Here is a 16,408-nt window from a genome sequence, read left to right as displayed (position 1 = left end):
ACAAATATGCTTCATAAAACTCTCTCTCTCAACAGGGCATGAGAGCAGCATTAACATTGAAGTAACATATTACCCACAGACTAACTCTGGTATTCAGGATTCATCATGAGATCGAAATGGATCGACTGACGAGGTATGTGGCAAACAGAACATCATCATATGATTACGAGAGAAAGACAGGTCTGCCTCATGCCTTTTTGCCCACCTGGTATGACTTCCCCCCAAACCTTCGGCCGCAGCAGGTGACCGTGAAGTTAGCGTGGCTGGAGAGCGATGGGCTCCGACTCTGGGGTGGGGATGCACTGCCTGGACGGTTCGGTTGTCCATTGTATGGCACCTCCAGCTCCACGAATTCTCGGTCCTGTGGGAAGGGTGAGGGTGGTTAGAGAGCGACTGCACCCGTGTGTCGTGGGGGTAAAACTCAACTCGACCCCGATGTTTCAGTGGTGGCTCTTCCTCCTCCTCCTCCTGCTGGTGGTGGTGGTGGTGGTAGTGAAGGATTGTGGGTAAAACGTGGTACCCACAATATACATACATAGGTCATGAATGCAAAGGAGTCATAATGGAAAAGGAAAATTGGTGTAAGAAATACATAGGTCAAAGACAGACTCACTCAGGGGTTAAGGGTGTGCTTGTAACAGATCTTCTTCCTAAGGCCCAGACAAAGTATAATTACTTTCAAAAATATATCATAAATACCATGGATAATTCTAGACTTACTTTCCTCCCATCGAAATAAAAAAAAGCAGTTTAACAAGGAGTTGATGTTGGACTTCAGGCCACAAATTTCCATTAATCATCATATAAGGTAAAGTGATTATGAATGTCAGTCAATGAAATTCGTAAAACTTGGATATTGCAAAAAAACAAAGTAAAGTTCATTACGAAAAAAATCAGTTGCATGAAAATCAGAATCAGTCTCATAACTTACATGACAAGAGTGATAATTACCAAAGAAAAAAAAAAAAGGAAATCACAAACATATTTTCTAAATATAACCACTTAGCAAAATCACCACTTACCACACACTGATAAAAGACCCACTTGGTAACTTATCTGGATGATTCCACAGTTCTCTATATTTCCTGAAATACCAACTATAGTTAAGCCACTCGAAAGTAAAACATTAATCATAAATAAAGTAACTTGTTCACCTCCTTAAAATGATAAAGTCAACCATATCTTATCCATTCTTTTGGATTCAGTGGCCAAATGCACTTCCCCAGGTTCACATACACTGGCAGAAATCAAATCATGAAGATTGAGGACTTAAAGCCTTGCAGGAACTATAAACGTATTTTCATCCCTTCGCCTATTACAAAATATCTTTACAGAATTCCTTTTAAACTACTTGAATAAATGCAGCAGAACACATAACCAAAACTCGTAGAAGGCTGCAGCAGAGATATAATCTAACATCATTTACAAATTCCATCTGTATAACACTGAATGATAAACAAGAAGACAGATTATAGAAATAAGTTCTCCACAGAGGTAAGGCCAGTGAACGAGAGAAGTGATGGTTGGGTTGGTAAGGCTATTAACTACCAGGGTCAAAAAGGCCGACAAGCACCAACTGAAGAAATCTTCAACACTATCCCACTATGTATATATCCCTTGTCAAGTGTGAGAGAAAGCCACTGACCTTCTGATGGCCCCTCCTTCCGTTACCATACTGGTTCAGAACCCATAAGGAATACATTCGAGCGACTTTAAGGTTATTCCCGTGAAATCCAACACTCCTTCCAGCAAGAACACGACGCTGAAACAACGTTCTTGCCCTGGTGAGATCGCCACGTCTATAAATCGTGGTTTTAACCAACATCGTCTCAATGTCATCCGCTTGAAATAAAAGGCTGTTAAGAAAGGACGAGTGAGCCAAGGGCTAAAGAAAAAGGGAAAACTTGCTCACTGGCTCTTCATCAAGACTCGTTTTCTTCCAAACTGTATTTACCGAATGACCAGGAGAAATAAGAGCATCGCAAAAAAATAGATGACGTCTGGGGGGCACTCGAACTTGCTGTAAAAACAAAACAAAAAAGCTTTGGTTCAGGAAGAAGTGCTTCTCGAAAATCCCTAAAAGGTTGATGAGTTTGTTTTCGGAGAAACACAGAAACCCGGGAGAGGGGTAGTGGCCGTTTCAAAGAATTTCTGGCTATTTGAATAGAAATCCTTTGAAGTACCAAGCTCGCAAGGTTAGGGACTTTGAATCTCCTTTGGTAACCCCTGAAAGCATTCGGGTAAGTCAAAAAATAGAAGAAAAAAAATGCCATCTGTCTAGAAAAAAAAGATTAACAAAGCTTCTTTCTGCCTTCAGAAGTTTATCAAAAATGAAAAACAAAAAAAAGAAAACGTTTTTAAGTAACCGGGTCTGAGGAGGTCTGCTCCCTTCGAACTCTTAAACTAGAAGCCATTTCGATGTCATGATAAAGTTTACTTAATCGGCTTGAATGAGATTGGTCGACTCTTGGAAAAGATGCTTCTATTTTCCATCCCCAATGCTTATTGCTTAGGGACGTGATACTCTTTAAGTAGAACTCAATTCAAAAGGGAAAATGATACCCTCAACAAGTCAACTAATTCGTGTTGAAGGTATTATAGTCATAATCGTATGAGATGTAGGAACCGGTTCCGGAGCGAGAAAGAGATTAGTATGTCGTCGTAGGGATCAAAAAAATTGATCGTCTCAAGTAAATTCCCCCGTCAGAAGTCTCAGTTAAAAGGACCTCCTCTTCCTCCTCCTCCTCCTCCTCCTCCTCCTCCTCCTTGGACACATTAGACCTACGCTGCAAAGTACCAGTTGCCGAGGTCAGCCACAGCCGAGGCAGTGCAGATGAAGACACGACGTGAGAACCAACAGTTTGAGGGGAAAAAGGAATTATTTCTTGCGTGAGCTACGCGTAGTCAGCCTTTGCTCTGTTGGGTGAGCTATGTTTCAGCCTTCCTGTTGAAGACATCAATCTAATGGGTAGAAGTCAACCAGTCCTAGCCATTACACTACTGCGATACACTGAAGTCAACTCATAGACGACAAGGGTAACCCAGTGGTAGTACAGGAGGTAAACCCGGAGATAGCACAGGAGGTAAACCCAGGGATAGTTCAGGAGGTAAACCAGTGGTAGCACAGGAGATGTACCGCCGGGGAAAGATGAAAGTCAAACAAGGATCTTCAGATGAGAGGAAATAGATAGGTATTATATGAGCTGTTACTTCGGCCGAGCCTTCCTTCTACAGACCATATCTTCTGGAGGGTAGTGTGGGAGGCAACCCTCTGGTATCTTGCTCACACATGTTTCTGAGGGGGGGAAACACAGGGTCATACTTCCCCCACGTCCTATAGCTAGAATGATAAAAAGACAGGATTTGTGGAGTGAGTTTTGAGCAGGAAAAAAATGCATAGAGAACTCACCTGGAGACTCGGAAAGTTCGTGATAATGTTCGTCTATGACAGATCCCTGTAAACAAAGTATGTGATAATATATTTTCAGCAAAAGTTTTCGCATACAGATTATATTTAATCTTATAATACAATGAATTTTCATAAGAATATCATGACAGTCACTTTGGTAAAGTACGGCTGAACTTACCCTGCCTCCCTGTATCACAAAGCCAGGGCATCACTTCAAAGAACAAATAGATGACGAAGGAAACGTTAGTATATCGAAAGAAAAAGACAGAACAAAAAGTAATGAAAAACACAAGTCGATCAAGATAAAGAAACATGATGATGCAGGGTACCTCACATACACACACACACACAACACTTGAAATTATAGGAACAAACTTGCCGTATGTCCACCGCCTCATAAATAAAAACATCAGCAAAAAATTAAAAATCAATTGTGGACACGGAGGTCCGTCGAACATCGCAGCTTGCAGAGAACGCACCTACCGCAGTTTGGTTAAGAGAATAAAGGAAAATGAAAACACGGCGTTTACACACATATCTTACAGCTTCAGGTTCATAATGTGGTCTTTGCTAACAAGTATAGGACAGAGGCGACCGCTGAATTCACTTAAGAGGATCCGATCCTTTAATGGGTAATGGGTAAGCCACAGGAACTCACACAGATAGCCAGCGAGGCATCAGACGGTCTCCATCAGCGCGCCAGCCCCTTACCCTTAAAGAATCATCCAGTGACATTAGGAAGCGGGAGGACCTTCGCCTCCAGACGAACCTCTTGTCTTCCAGGACTTCGCTGACAAACTACAACTTCGTAGTGCTAGATACCTTGGTGCTCAAGGTTGCCACCAGAACAAGCTGCACTCCATCCATCTGTGGTACATTACAGATTCGAGAGGAAGTTAAAGGATATGAGTATCTAAAATGTGTCAGGTTTCATCAAGCCTGACGCTGTGACTCTCCATTCATTCATTTCGATTATTGTATACTCATCTCAAGTCCAATCCCACCATCATTAAGCATAACATATCGTCCAGTAATAGGGCAGGGAATGAATGTAAAAACCATTACGAACTTTGCTAATCTATGCCACCACATAGATGGCCATGACCTGAAGCAGAATGCCATTACTTTGCATAAAGCCAAGATAACATTGTCTTTGATGAAGGTACTGAGGGGGTTGCGGCGTGGTAGCGCCTTTTCAACTGGCTTAGCTCGCAGTTAACAGCGATGAATCAGATCATGACAGCAACTCATATGTTGTTCAGCTGGGTGGTTAAGCGGACATATTCCTGGGGATTCGTTTTTCTTCGTCTGTGTTAAACGATTATTCAGATAATGCAGCCAATATTTTGCCTTTACGTTCTCCTTCAGCAAAGACTCGTTTTTCGGTCACCCGGTGTCATCGCTGCTTCATTCCCGCCCATAAAGTGAAGATGAAGAGGATCTCGGCTGACATTTGATCACCTTCATATGACACGCAGTCATATTCACGTCCTAGTGTTCATTTGCCTGAGTCCCATCACCACAACCAGCTACAGTAGACTGGGAAGTACGTTGTATTTATTCGTGACAAAAGAAAAAATTACGTTGGAAGGCATTTTTCGAACGCTCCCATGAAGCTCCTGTGAACACAGTGATGAGTTAGCTCATTGTCTTCATGAAGCACCCCATTACGGGTCTTGCCACCTGGCCTTCAGCTTCGCGAATAGATCAATGCTGGATGCCATTTCAACATATCATTTAGTTGATTGGTTTACATGAAATTCAAGGACACAAGTGTTCGATCTTGTAAACATCGTAACCAAGATTATATTCGGTTTATTGTATAATATCAAAGGCGTTTTTTTGCCATATGTGTATTTGAGAGCCTTTTGTGAACACGTTGACTCTCAAATCATATGCGAAAGCCTGAGAGTAGATGAATAGTCATTAGGTAATTTGCAATTATAATTCAAAATCATTTCATTCGTAAAAATATTGTTTCTCTAAGTTGATGCAATTGCTCAGCTTGAGTGAACTCTGGGAGAGCCAGCAGGAGCATGAAATTATTTTTGAAGGTGAATGAACTGAAAAACAGAGCGGGACATACACACACACACACCTAATGCACGCACGTTAATCAAACTAAAAGCTCATGATGTTAGGTAATTGCATATTTGGTTAAGCTACCCCTGGTATGAGGACACAAATTTACGCAATTTCTGCTCTCTCTTCATGATCTCGAACCCAGCCACACTTTCATTTTGAGTTTGATTCTTCTATTGAAGCAAAGTTTATATTGCTGAATGTCTTTGATGAATAGAATCTTAGCTGATGGTGATTTCATTAGCTGTTTCCAACTGCATGTTGACTGGATGTAACTCTAGCGAGATTGAGCATTTTTGCGAAGCTTTGTGAAACGATTTACGAACACAGTAATGCGCTCACTGCCTTAACGAATGAACAAAAGCAAGTCGTGAAGTGATTCTCTCCCCAAAAGTATCAGAAATGTGCAAAAGACGAGTCAAAAATCGGATGGGCCAAGTAGGATTTGTGCAATAGAGCAAAACTGCAGCTGAATATCTTCATGATGAAGAAAATTACGAGAATCAAACATTACTTCGAGAAACACTCGCCAGAATTGCGAGTGCGACAAGTGTCACGTCTCCTGAATTCAATTAATCATAACTTCATAGATAATCAGAAATTGACATTGAAATCTTGCATGCAGCCACGTTGTTAATACAGGTACATATGGGTGAAATTTCATAGAGATCGTAGATTGACATCTGGGAAGATTTTTGCATTTTGTATTGTCTGGTTAAATGTTTATAATGGTGTTTCGATACAGGTAACAATACTGCAGTGACGGGATAAGGTTCTGTGATAGAATGATATGCAGTGAAATACCAAGTGTCATGAGCTAGTTAATTGTCACATTTCTTTGAATATCCTTATTTACCATTACCCCCATATATCTATAGACGCGCGAAATACACAACATACTATACGTGTAAGTAAAAAACGAGACGTTTGGACTCGTTCCAACACTCGATCTTTGGAAAGAAACGGAATCTTCTGTCCAAATATCATCATTCAAAGTAAATATGGAGAGTTTTCACACTCGTTTTTGTCATCAGGACCTCGAGTTGTTAAATACACCTGTAATATATCAATATGTAAGTATGCTTTCGTGTACCTACTTCTTTACGCATCTATGAAACTACATTTTACCTTATCGCGTCAAATTGGGTCTTATCAGATTGCACTGGGAATTAATTGAAGTATTTTCCAGGACGAATGTGTGTGTGTGTGTGTGTGTGTGTGTGTGTGTGTGTGTGTGTGTGTGTGTGTGTGTGTGTGTGTGTGTGTGTGTGTGTGCGTGTGTGTGTGTGTGTGTGTGTGTGTACCGATCAGAAGCCGGCTTGCTAATGGTTTGAAATGCTTTGAACTGATTGGTAAGAGCGCCTTTGCCTCATCAGATGACCGTCGGTTCATATACACAGCCAGAGGTTCAGGATGAAAAGTTTGTGTATACATGTGTTTATATATGTATGTATCGTATGTGAGTATGTGTACATATCAAATCGCTGCTAAAACGCAAAATACATACATGTTTCTTCAACCTAACATCTTCTTCAAGCCCGAGCAGGCCTCTCTACCTTCTACCGAAACCATCCGGTGATCAGTGAAAACATACTACTACCATCTGGACGAGTGGAATCCAAACCTCTGACCTCGTATAGAATTCTACTCATTATGGCGATTACAGTCGAACGCTCGAGTTGGGATCGGGTTTACTAATTATATCAGGACAAAAGTCCAACATTTGACAGTCCGAACAGGGAGGCCAGTTTGCTAATTATATTCGGATAAAACACCTGACGTTATTATTAGTTTAGTGGGAATACCGGGTGACGTGACATGGGCACAAATAACGCTGTAACGCGCCAGGGTTGTGACACATGAAGCACCAGGTTAGGTGACGCGGGTGTTCATTAACTGGGACATTAAAGTACGAGCTGTTGTGACCCGGTTCATATCAGGCAGTACAATAGCAAATGTGAGGACAACGCAGGTACTAAGAGTGAGGCAGAACATCAGATGTTACGACAACGTTGACACATCTGTTCAGTAAAGAGCCAAGTTAGGTGAAACAGGTATCAATACTACAGTAACGTACCAGGTAATGAGGAAAAAAAAAGTACATTAAAAGTGTAGTAAGTAAAGTACAAGGTGTTGTGACGGTATGAGTACAATAAAACAACAACCAGGTGATAAGAAAGAGGGATGGATAGTGTCAGTAAAGTACCAGATGTTGTGATGATACAAGTAGTGAGATTGTAATGAGGATTTAGGTAGTATAACAACCAGATGTTGGGTACATAGTGAACAGTGGGGTACTGGTTAATCAGGTGTATAACAGACAGATGACATACGTACAGAAGCTGTCTACATTCCACGAGAAAGATAACGGAAGAATAGGTGTTCTGACACGCCAGTAAAGTAATAAGTTCGAAAACCACATTACTACAACAAGGAAATGGAACCAACAACTAATCATTCGGAGATTTAAGGACAGCATGATATTCCACCCTCGAACCTCCATGAACATCTGCTATCATACGTGAACTGAGATATCAAGACGACCGTTGTAATCGTAGAGGTAAAACGTTGTGAGAAGGTCGAGTCAAGAGCGTAATATGGGATGTAAACACTCTGGCAGAGAACTGTGAATGCTTTCTCTTCAATAATTCAACACTTCTACAAACTCTCCATCTTATGGGCCTCGCGTCTTGTTGACGTAAGAAAGAATCTACTTACTATCTACCTCTCCTGCCCCAGGGCGCCCCTTCTACTGCGTTCCGGCAGCGCCCAGGAAGCTGGCCATGTCCACCGGGAGGAACCAAAGGTTGAAAAAGAGTTATTGTGTGTATATGTCTGTGTGAAGTGAGTGTAGGACAGCTGAGGAGGAAGTAAATGTTCGGTGAAGCGTAAGGGTGTGTATGATGAAATGATATATAGCGAGTGAGGGAAAGTGAGAATATGTATGATCATCATCCATATGATGAAGTATGGCTGGCTGGATGTAGACTATCAGGGGGAACTAGTGTAAAATGTGAGCTGGAAGGTGTATGGAGGTGAGGAATATACAGTGTACTGTAATGTGATGAATTGTGACTAGTGAGGGAGTGTTGGGTTCTGAGGAATGAATAATGCAACGGAAATTGAAGGAGGGAGGGAAGGTTTTTACATGATGATGAAGTAGTATAAGTGTGAAGCATAAGGTATAAGGAAGGAGCACAGTCTCGTCGAGAACCTTTTCGTTCCAGTGGAGTCCTTCGTTTCCCTGCTCCTGAGTGGAGCGCAGCCTCGAGACTTCAGGTCCTCTTTAAAAGGGGTTCTAGCCATGTAATTGATAGTAGTATTACGTGCAAAGTGTACAGTTCTGGGGCTTTTAGAACGTGGAATGCAAGGGCGGTATGTGATAAGTTGAGGTATATCGTGAGAGTGGTTATATAATGTGATGAGGTATGGCGTGCGAGGTGCTAGGAGGTGTAATGGAATGTAGATTATGAGGAAGTGTAATGACATGATGAAATGAGGCGTGTGAGGATGTGTGTGTAGTGTGAGGAGGTGTATAATGTATTGATTCACTACTTGTGAGGTGGAGTGGACTGGAAAAGCATATTTGATTTCTTGAATTGTGTTGTATGAGATGTGAGGGTATTAGATAGAATGTTGTTATATAATATATTCATATAGGCTATGAGGAGGTACTGAGCACGTGGATATGTATGATTCAATGGAGTATGGAATGTGAGTGTGTAATGAGGTGGAAAGTGTGAAGAGCTGTGTAGTGTGAGGTGTGGAGAGTAATGTATGAGTAAGTGTAAGATGTAGGCAGATGTATTATGTCTGTATGGCAAAGAGATGTGGACTTTAGGAGTATGTGTAACATGATGTATGGTTTGTGTGGAAAGATGAGGAATCATGAGATGTATAATCAGGTGAAAAATACCATGTACGAGGATGTAGAATATGAATGGATGTATAACTGTAATGAAGTAGTGCATGTGAAGGGATTTAGACTATGTTTGGGTGATATAAGGGATGACATATGATGAGATGTCAAGTATGAGGTGAATCAAAATGAGATAAATCATGGCCTTTTAGGTGTGGAGTGTGAGGGGATGTTGAATGTACTTAGACAAGTGAGGAGGTGGGGTGTATGAAGTCATGTATAAAATAATGATGTATGGTTTGTGAGTTAGTATAGTGTATGGAGGGTGTATGATGAAATACGGTGTGTGAGAAGGTGAGAGAGTGAGAGTGTAGTGAATAAGGGGATGTATAATGATATGGTGCATGACGTGTGACGAGACAGGTCAAGTTGGTCCACCCTTGCAACCAACCAACGAACCAACCTTCAGGCTGGCACAAAAATCAACCTTTTAGCCGTTAGCACAACCAACCAAGTCGACTGACACGCTTCTAACCAACCAGCCACCTGGTGTAACCAACTCACCATCAGGCATTATCTGGACACAGCTGATGAGCCAACGAGGCATCACAGAGCCGCTTCGAGGAGGAGAAGAAGAAGAAGAAGAAGAAGAAGAAGAAGAAGAAGAAGAAGAAGAAGAAGAAGAAGAAGAAGACGTCACCATATAGAGCCAAGAAGGGGGAGTTGGTTGGTGGGAGGGAGAGAGTCTGGGGCCTTGAGGAGGTGAGCTATTCATCCCCCTATTTTGGAAAAGACGCGGGTTGTGTTTGTACATACGTGGCGACAGAAGGGAACGTTCCACTCTGCCAGCGGGCGACGACACAGGGACGACGCTTGCACACCTCCCTCCTCCCCACTCCCCTCACACACACACACACACACACACACACACACCCTCCACCTCATCACCTACCTCGTACCCCCCCCCCCCCCCCCCCTTCGCCCAGGTACACAAGCAGTATAAAGCCTCCATCAATAATGTATGACGCCACCTCCAACCTTCCCTTTATTCTTGATCTAAGAGGGATTTTTTTTTCCCCCCTTTCCTTCCTCCCTCCACACACCCCCCCTCCCCCCCGGTCGAAGATATATGTTCTCTCTCTCTCTCTCTCTCTCTCTCTCTCTCTCTCTCTCTCTCTCTCTCTCTCTCTCTCTCTCTCTCTCTCTCTCTCTCTCTCTCTCTCTCTCTCTCTCTCTCTCTCTCTCTCTCTCTCTCTCTCTCTCTCTCATGCTCTTTCTAGAGGTCTTGGGGGAACAGATGTACCGGAGTGCGGAACCCCTTTTGATAAGATTGAATCTCCTTTTCTAATATGGTTTCAAGATGAAACACAAGGGCATGAACCTTAATGTCTGGCGTTCTCAAGATCGGTTCTGAGGAGGTCTCTCTCTCTCTCTCTCTCTCTCTCTCTCTCTCTCTCTCTCTCTCTCTCTCTCTCTCTCTCTCTCTCTCTCTCTCTCTCTGAGCTGGGGAAACTTTTGAGATGCTCCAAAGGGCATCAAGTGACAGACAGACTTCAACGCCATGATGGACCCGAGTGACTAACACTGGTATCGTCGAACCTGCTCAAGAAACCCACCCACAAGACACCCAGCCGTGAGTGCACCATCGCAACGACCTCCACAATTCGATCGTCTACCTCGAACCAAGAATCTGAGGTCGAAGGTACAGCCAAGGATAACACAGTAATTCTTCGCAATCCCCAGGTAAATAAGACGCAGAAACTCGGGAACAGAAGATGAATTCCTCACACGAAGCCTCACCACTGGAAGTTATACGACGCATTCTATAACGCTAAGAAAATCTGCTGGGAGCCTGGATCATAGGAGGATGTAAATACGACCCCTAGCGAATGTCATGCTCATCTGTCTAGACCGCCTACCGATTCATCACACGTTCCGGATCACCCGACGTACCTGCTACACATCAGACACACACACACACCTTCGCTGGGAAAGTTTTTGGAAATGATAACGTATCGCTCGCAGGAGCTTGATCAAGGCCACTCGATTGACGTGACGAAGTTGGTGAAAAGCATAACAGTTTCATATTTGATACAGGACTCCTCCTCCTCCTCCTCCTCCTCCTTCTTCTCCGCCTCCTCCTTCTGCTCCTCCTCCTCCTCCTTCTTGTCCTCTTCCTCCTTCTCCTCCTTCTTCTCCTCCTTCTCCTCCACGAAGGCGTTTTCTATCGTCCTGTTGTCATTCCTTGCTTGTACTCATATCATTTCAATTGTGACAGTTCTGTGGCTCACAACACCTGGGAACCAAACTTCCTCACACACACACACACACACACACACACACACACACACACACACACACACATATACATAGGTCAGTTAGCCTTCACAGCCTCTGACATAATGCCTAATACAAGGGAAAAAAACAACCCTCACCTTACCATTCATATCGAACAAGGGCGAACCATCTAACGATGATGGCAAACGTTCGTCGTATAGCCTCGTATAGTCACCATATTAACCATACCAGTTCATTATGTCTGAGCTTCGACGACCGCCATCCACATACATAACAAAACTGGGCACCAGTTGAACAAAGGTGTAGACTCTCACTTTCCAGCACAGAAATAGAGAAGGTGTTGTACTCGTTAATTGCAGCCAGCAACAGAGAGAAGGTTGCAGTCATAGAAGGTTGCAGTCATCGGCATATCGCCATCAGTACAGATATGATGTACACTGTCATACCCCTACGTCCAACCTAAGATAAACCAAACGTGTCTCAACCAAGACCATTACGTGATCAAGCATCAGCTAGACTCCCACACTGTTTATTAATTAGTCATGTAATCGGTAGAAAATAGAGAGTCTTGCCTCGTTGAAATCTCCCCAGTTATTGATTATTACTGAGGAGAAACGTGAGTGTGAGTGTGAGTGTGTGTGGGAGTGTGTGTGTGTGTGTGTGTGTGTGTGTGTGTGTGTGTGTGTGTGTGTGTGTGTGAGCCCTCTAGAACAGGCTGTTGAAGGGTCGACAAAAGGTTTGTACCTGGAGGCCAAAGACCTTAATTAGCAGTGTTGTTGCCACGAGTGTCTTACCTTCCTTACCACACATTCTCCTTCCTCCAGGAATATACACGTCAGGGAAAGACAGAGTCACGAGTAAAGAGAGGAGAAAAAAGAAAGATACGCTATGGTGAGTGACGGGAAAGATGCAACTTATCTTTTATCTCAAAAATTCCATAAACTACATTAGACCAAATATTTGTCAGTACATAAGTTGACTCAAATTATTCATTTTTCATCATCGCACAAATAGATTAAAACCTAGAAAGTTTTGAGTCCCTCTCTAATATGATTAACATCACCTGGCAAACTATTTCTAATAGTTGAAAGGAATTTTCAACATTCGTGTCCTTTGGTATTGAGAAACATTCATCAAACTTCTTATAAGATTCATAAGCGGTCTTACCTGATGCGTAGAGCCTTTGCCGTCAGTCGCCCAAGGCTCCATCACAAGAGTCTATGAGGAACACCAGCTCATACCTCGAGGTATCACCTCCTCTACAGACAGCGTCCAGAAGCGTCACCTCATCTGCCCCCCATCCCTTCCCTGGGGTGAACCTCTCAGCACAGTGGTGATGCACAGTGATGGCATGAGCTATACCGTTGCAGCAACGGACTTACCGTGGTCTTCTCGAGGCAGCGGAGTAGATGGTGATGCTGCATCTCGAAGATATCTTCCTCCTTGGTGAACTCGTCCATCTCTAGGCCGCTCTCCTGAGCTGCCAGCCTCGCCTCCGCCGCCTTCTTCTTACTGACGAAGGCCGCTCCTGAAGACGCCTTAGCGATCCGGATGCGAGCTAGGCGGGCCTTCTGTGGTAGGGAGCAGGGGAGGTTAGCATGTTAGCCTGGACGGTACGTGCAGCATGATGCTATTAAGATAAAACTTTGATAAACAACATTGAATGAGCATAATAACATGACAGTCCTAAGAACAGCGTGTCTGCGATCCTGTCACGGGAAGGCTTTAGAGCTTTTAAGATAAGCTGGAGAGTTGGGCAGGCGGAGTGTGTGCTTTGTAAGCTGGTGAGACTGCAGCTGAACTAGTCTGCCGTGAGCTGCAGGACTCAACACCAAGAAAAAAAAAAAAGAACCAACCAACACGTACACAAATCACAGTCTAGCAGCTCTTATACACATTCCCATTCAAAGAAAATAAATAATGGTAAAAAGGACAAAAGAAAATTAAAATTATTCCACAGAGAGAAACAGGAAGCAAGCTAGGTCTAGAATCTGGAGGTAGCGGCGAGTGAGAGCACTGTAGTAGATGCAGCGTGTCACAAGTGTGTGTGGAAGGCGACCTCATGTGCCCAGCTCTGACTACTACTCCTCCTCCTCCTTCTCCTACTCCTTCTCCTCCTCCTTCTCCTCCATCTTCTTCTTCTTCTTCCCATCCTCTACTTCTCTTATGCTTATTATCTTTTTTTTTCTCTCCCCTTCTAGTAACTCCTCCTCCACCTCACTTTAGGTGTTCAAACTCGCCTGTTGCTCCTCACGTTTCAGCAGTGCACGCTGGGAAAGAAAGGTTGAGTGTTGTCAGTGTAGTTAGGTGCATCAGACGGCGGGAGGCCAAGGGGAGGGTAGCGGGCGGCTATAGGGATCAAGTTGGTTATGGACTACACTGTGGGAACATGTGGGGACGAAGGACATGTACAGCTGAGGAATGATGATGATGGTAGTGGTTTCTCTCTCTCTTTCTCTCTCTCTCACATGTACAGGCTGGCTGCCCCGAGAGATCTGTGTATAGTGTGTTGGTACTGGGAGGAGAAACATGATTAGAATTTACAACACATCAACAGCAACTAATATGGTACTTGAGAGGGAGAAGTTAGTGAGTTGAAATATAGAACTTGAAAACGTTAAACTAGAATGAATGTGAAACTGTCCATATTGTTTTCAGGTTAGAATTGTCATCAAAAATCAAAAACTTTATCATAATTCTATATTTTTCAAAATGGTAAGATATAATCAATAGATATAAAAAGTCTTTTAAAAGCTAGATTAAGATTAAGATACAGAAATTGATGATATCTCTATCCTATGCTGGGACATTTACTGGATCATTCACTAACATGATATGTACAATAGCCATACATCTTCCTCAGTGTTGACAATGATAGACACTATCACCAAAGACCATGAGCAGTCTTACCCCTGGAACAACCAGCAACATTATCACAACACCACAACACACAACCCCTGATCCAACACTCAGCCAACTACAAATCCGGCCACACGGGGGTTGCACCTGACATACGTACAGTCATAACAACATGAGTCACATCATACACCCACTGGTAGCCATTCGAAGAGCTATTGCTCCACTGTGTATCACACTGGACGAATAACAGCAGCAATTACGGGTCTGAATGTGACTTGTGACCTAGCTGAAAATACCTGTCTGTTGGTCAAGGATGATTACCCCATCGTGGTCATTCTTCACACTGCTCTGAAGGTATGAGTTGTATTTACAGTGCACATGCAGGCATTTACCGTGAATGAGAGAATCACTTTATGCGTTGGTGTTGGAAGTGTGGTAAAGCTTTTACAATATAGTGACTGTAATATCCACTGTACAGCAACATCTCTGTGTACTCCAGAGAGAGGGAGACATCTATATTCTCATATACATTCACTCACTCATTATCAAGACTCAAAATCATTGCTGTGAACGGTAGATGCTCTAAAAGTTATGAACAATTAACCTGACTGCACAGGTACAAACCAGAGAAGGAGAAAGATACAGCCTTGTCCGCTGAGCAAAAGATACATTCAAGTGGTAGAGACAGTCACTCGAGCAGTAGAGACAGTCACTTGAGACGTAGAGATAGTCACTTGAGACGTAGAGATAGTCACTTGGGAAGTAGAGATAGTCACTTGAGACGTAGAGATAGTCACTTGAGACGTAAGATAGTCACTTCACTATGAAAATGGAAATATGAAGATCTAAATACATGGCGACAAAAAGGAGGCAAGAGTGGGGGACTGGAAACCCTTCCCTTCTTGTATTTCAGTTTCCTTTTCTAAAAGCGAAAACAGAAGTCAAACGAGGAGTGCACACCCTCAACGAAGGCTCAAACTGGGGTGTTTGAATGTCTGTGGATGTAACCAAGATGAGAAGAAAGGACAGATACGTAGCATGTTTGAGAGAAGAAACTTGGATGTTCTGGCTCTGAGTGAAACGAAGCTCAAGGGTAAAGGGGAGGATGGTTTGGAAAAGTCTTGAGAGTAAAGTCAGGGGTTGGTGAGAGGACAAGAGCTAAGGAAGGATTACCACTACTCCTGAAGCAAGAGTTGTGGGAGTGTGACAGAGTCTACGAGAGTAAATTCTAGAGTGATGTAGGTAAAACTGAAAGTGGCTGGAGAGGGACAGGTGATTATTGGTGCTTATTCACCTGGTCATGAGAAGAAAGATCAAGAGAACCAAGTCTTTTAGGAGCAGTTAGTGAGTGTGTTAGCAGTTTTTGTGCATGAGACTGGGTATTGGTGATGGGTGATATAAATGCAAAGGTAAGTAATGTGGCAGTTGAGGGTATGATTGGTGCGCATGGGGTACTCAGTGTAATATATGGAAATGATGAAAAGCTTGTGGGGTTGTATGCCGAAAAAAGACTGGTGATTGGGAGTACCTGGTTCAAAAAGAGATATACACAGGTGTACGTATGTGATTAGGAGAGATGGTCAACGGGCATTGTTAGATTATGTTTCAACTGATAGGCGTGTAAAAGAAAGACTTTTTGGACGTAAATGTGCTGAGAGGGGCAGCTGGTGGGATGTCTGATCACTATCTTGTGTAGGCGAAGATGAAGATTAGTAGACGTTTCCGAAAAAGAAGAAACAATGTTGGGGAGAAATGGTTGGTGAGAGTAAGTAAGCTTGGATAGGAGACTTGAGCGTAGAACGGCAAAAGGCAAGAACAAATGAAGTGAGGGGAGTAATTTAGGAATGGGAGGCACTTAGGGGAGCAGAAATGACATGTGCAAGAGATGCATGTGGCATGAA

At 43.1% G+C, this 16,408-nt stretch overlaps 1 protein-coding gene across 10 annotated transcripts in view; it reads right to left on the bottom strand.

The window, feature by feature from the left end:
• Shal (Potassium voltage-gated channel protein Shal) overlaps positions 1-16,408 on the bottom strand; it is a 468,140-nt gene that overhangs the window by 39,672 nt on the left and 412,060 nt on the right. For 4 of the 10 annotated variants that reach the window (XR_011714479.1, XR_011714477.1, XM_071676933.1 and 1 more), the window contains exons 3-5: positions 13,031-13,219; positions 3,410-3,455; positions 206-361 (exon numbers count right to left, since the gene is read on the bottom strand). Coding sequence is in view for 8 of the 10 variants with exons in the window: in XM_071676933.1 (XP_071533034.1) it covers positions 255-361; positions 3,410-3,455; positions 13,031-13,219 (342 nt within the window). In the remaining 2 variants the exon portion in view is untranslated. The remainder of the gene's footprint in view (positions 1-205; positions 362-3,409; positions 3,456-13,030; positions 13,220-16,408) is intronic. The other 6 variants (XM_071676892.1, XM_071676907.1, XM_071676900.1 and 3 more) reach the window with 3 other exon arrangements.

The sequence above is a fragment of the Panulirus ornatus genome, chromosome 2, assembly GCF_036320965.1.
Source record: "Panulirus ornatus isolate Po-2019 chromosome 2, ASM3632096v1, whole genome shotgun sequence".
NCBI lineage: Eukaryota > Metazoa > Arthropoda > Malacostraca > Decapoda > Palinuridae > Panulirus > Panulirus ornatus.
Note: the sequence above shows the minus strand (reverse complement) of the source record. Positions and strands in the feature narration are given on the sequence as shown.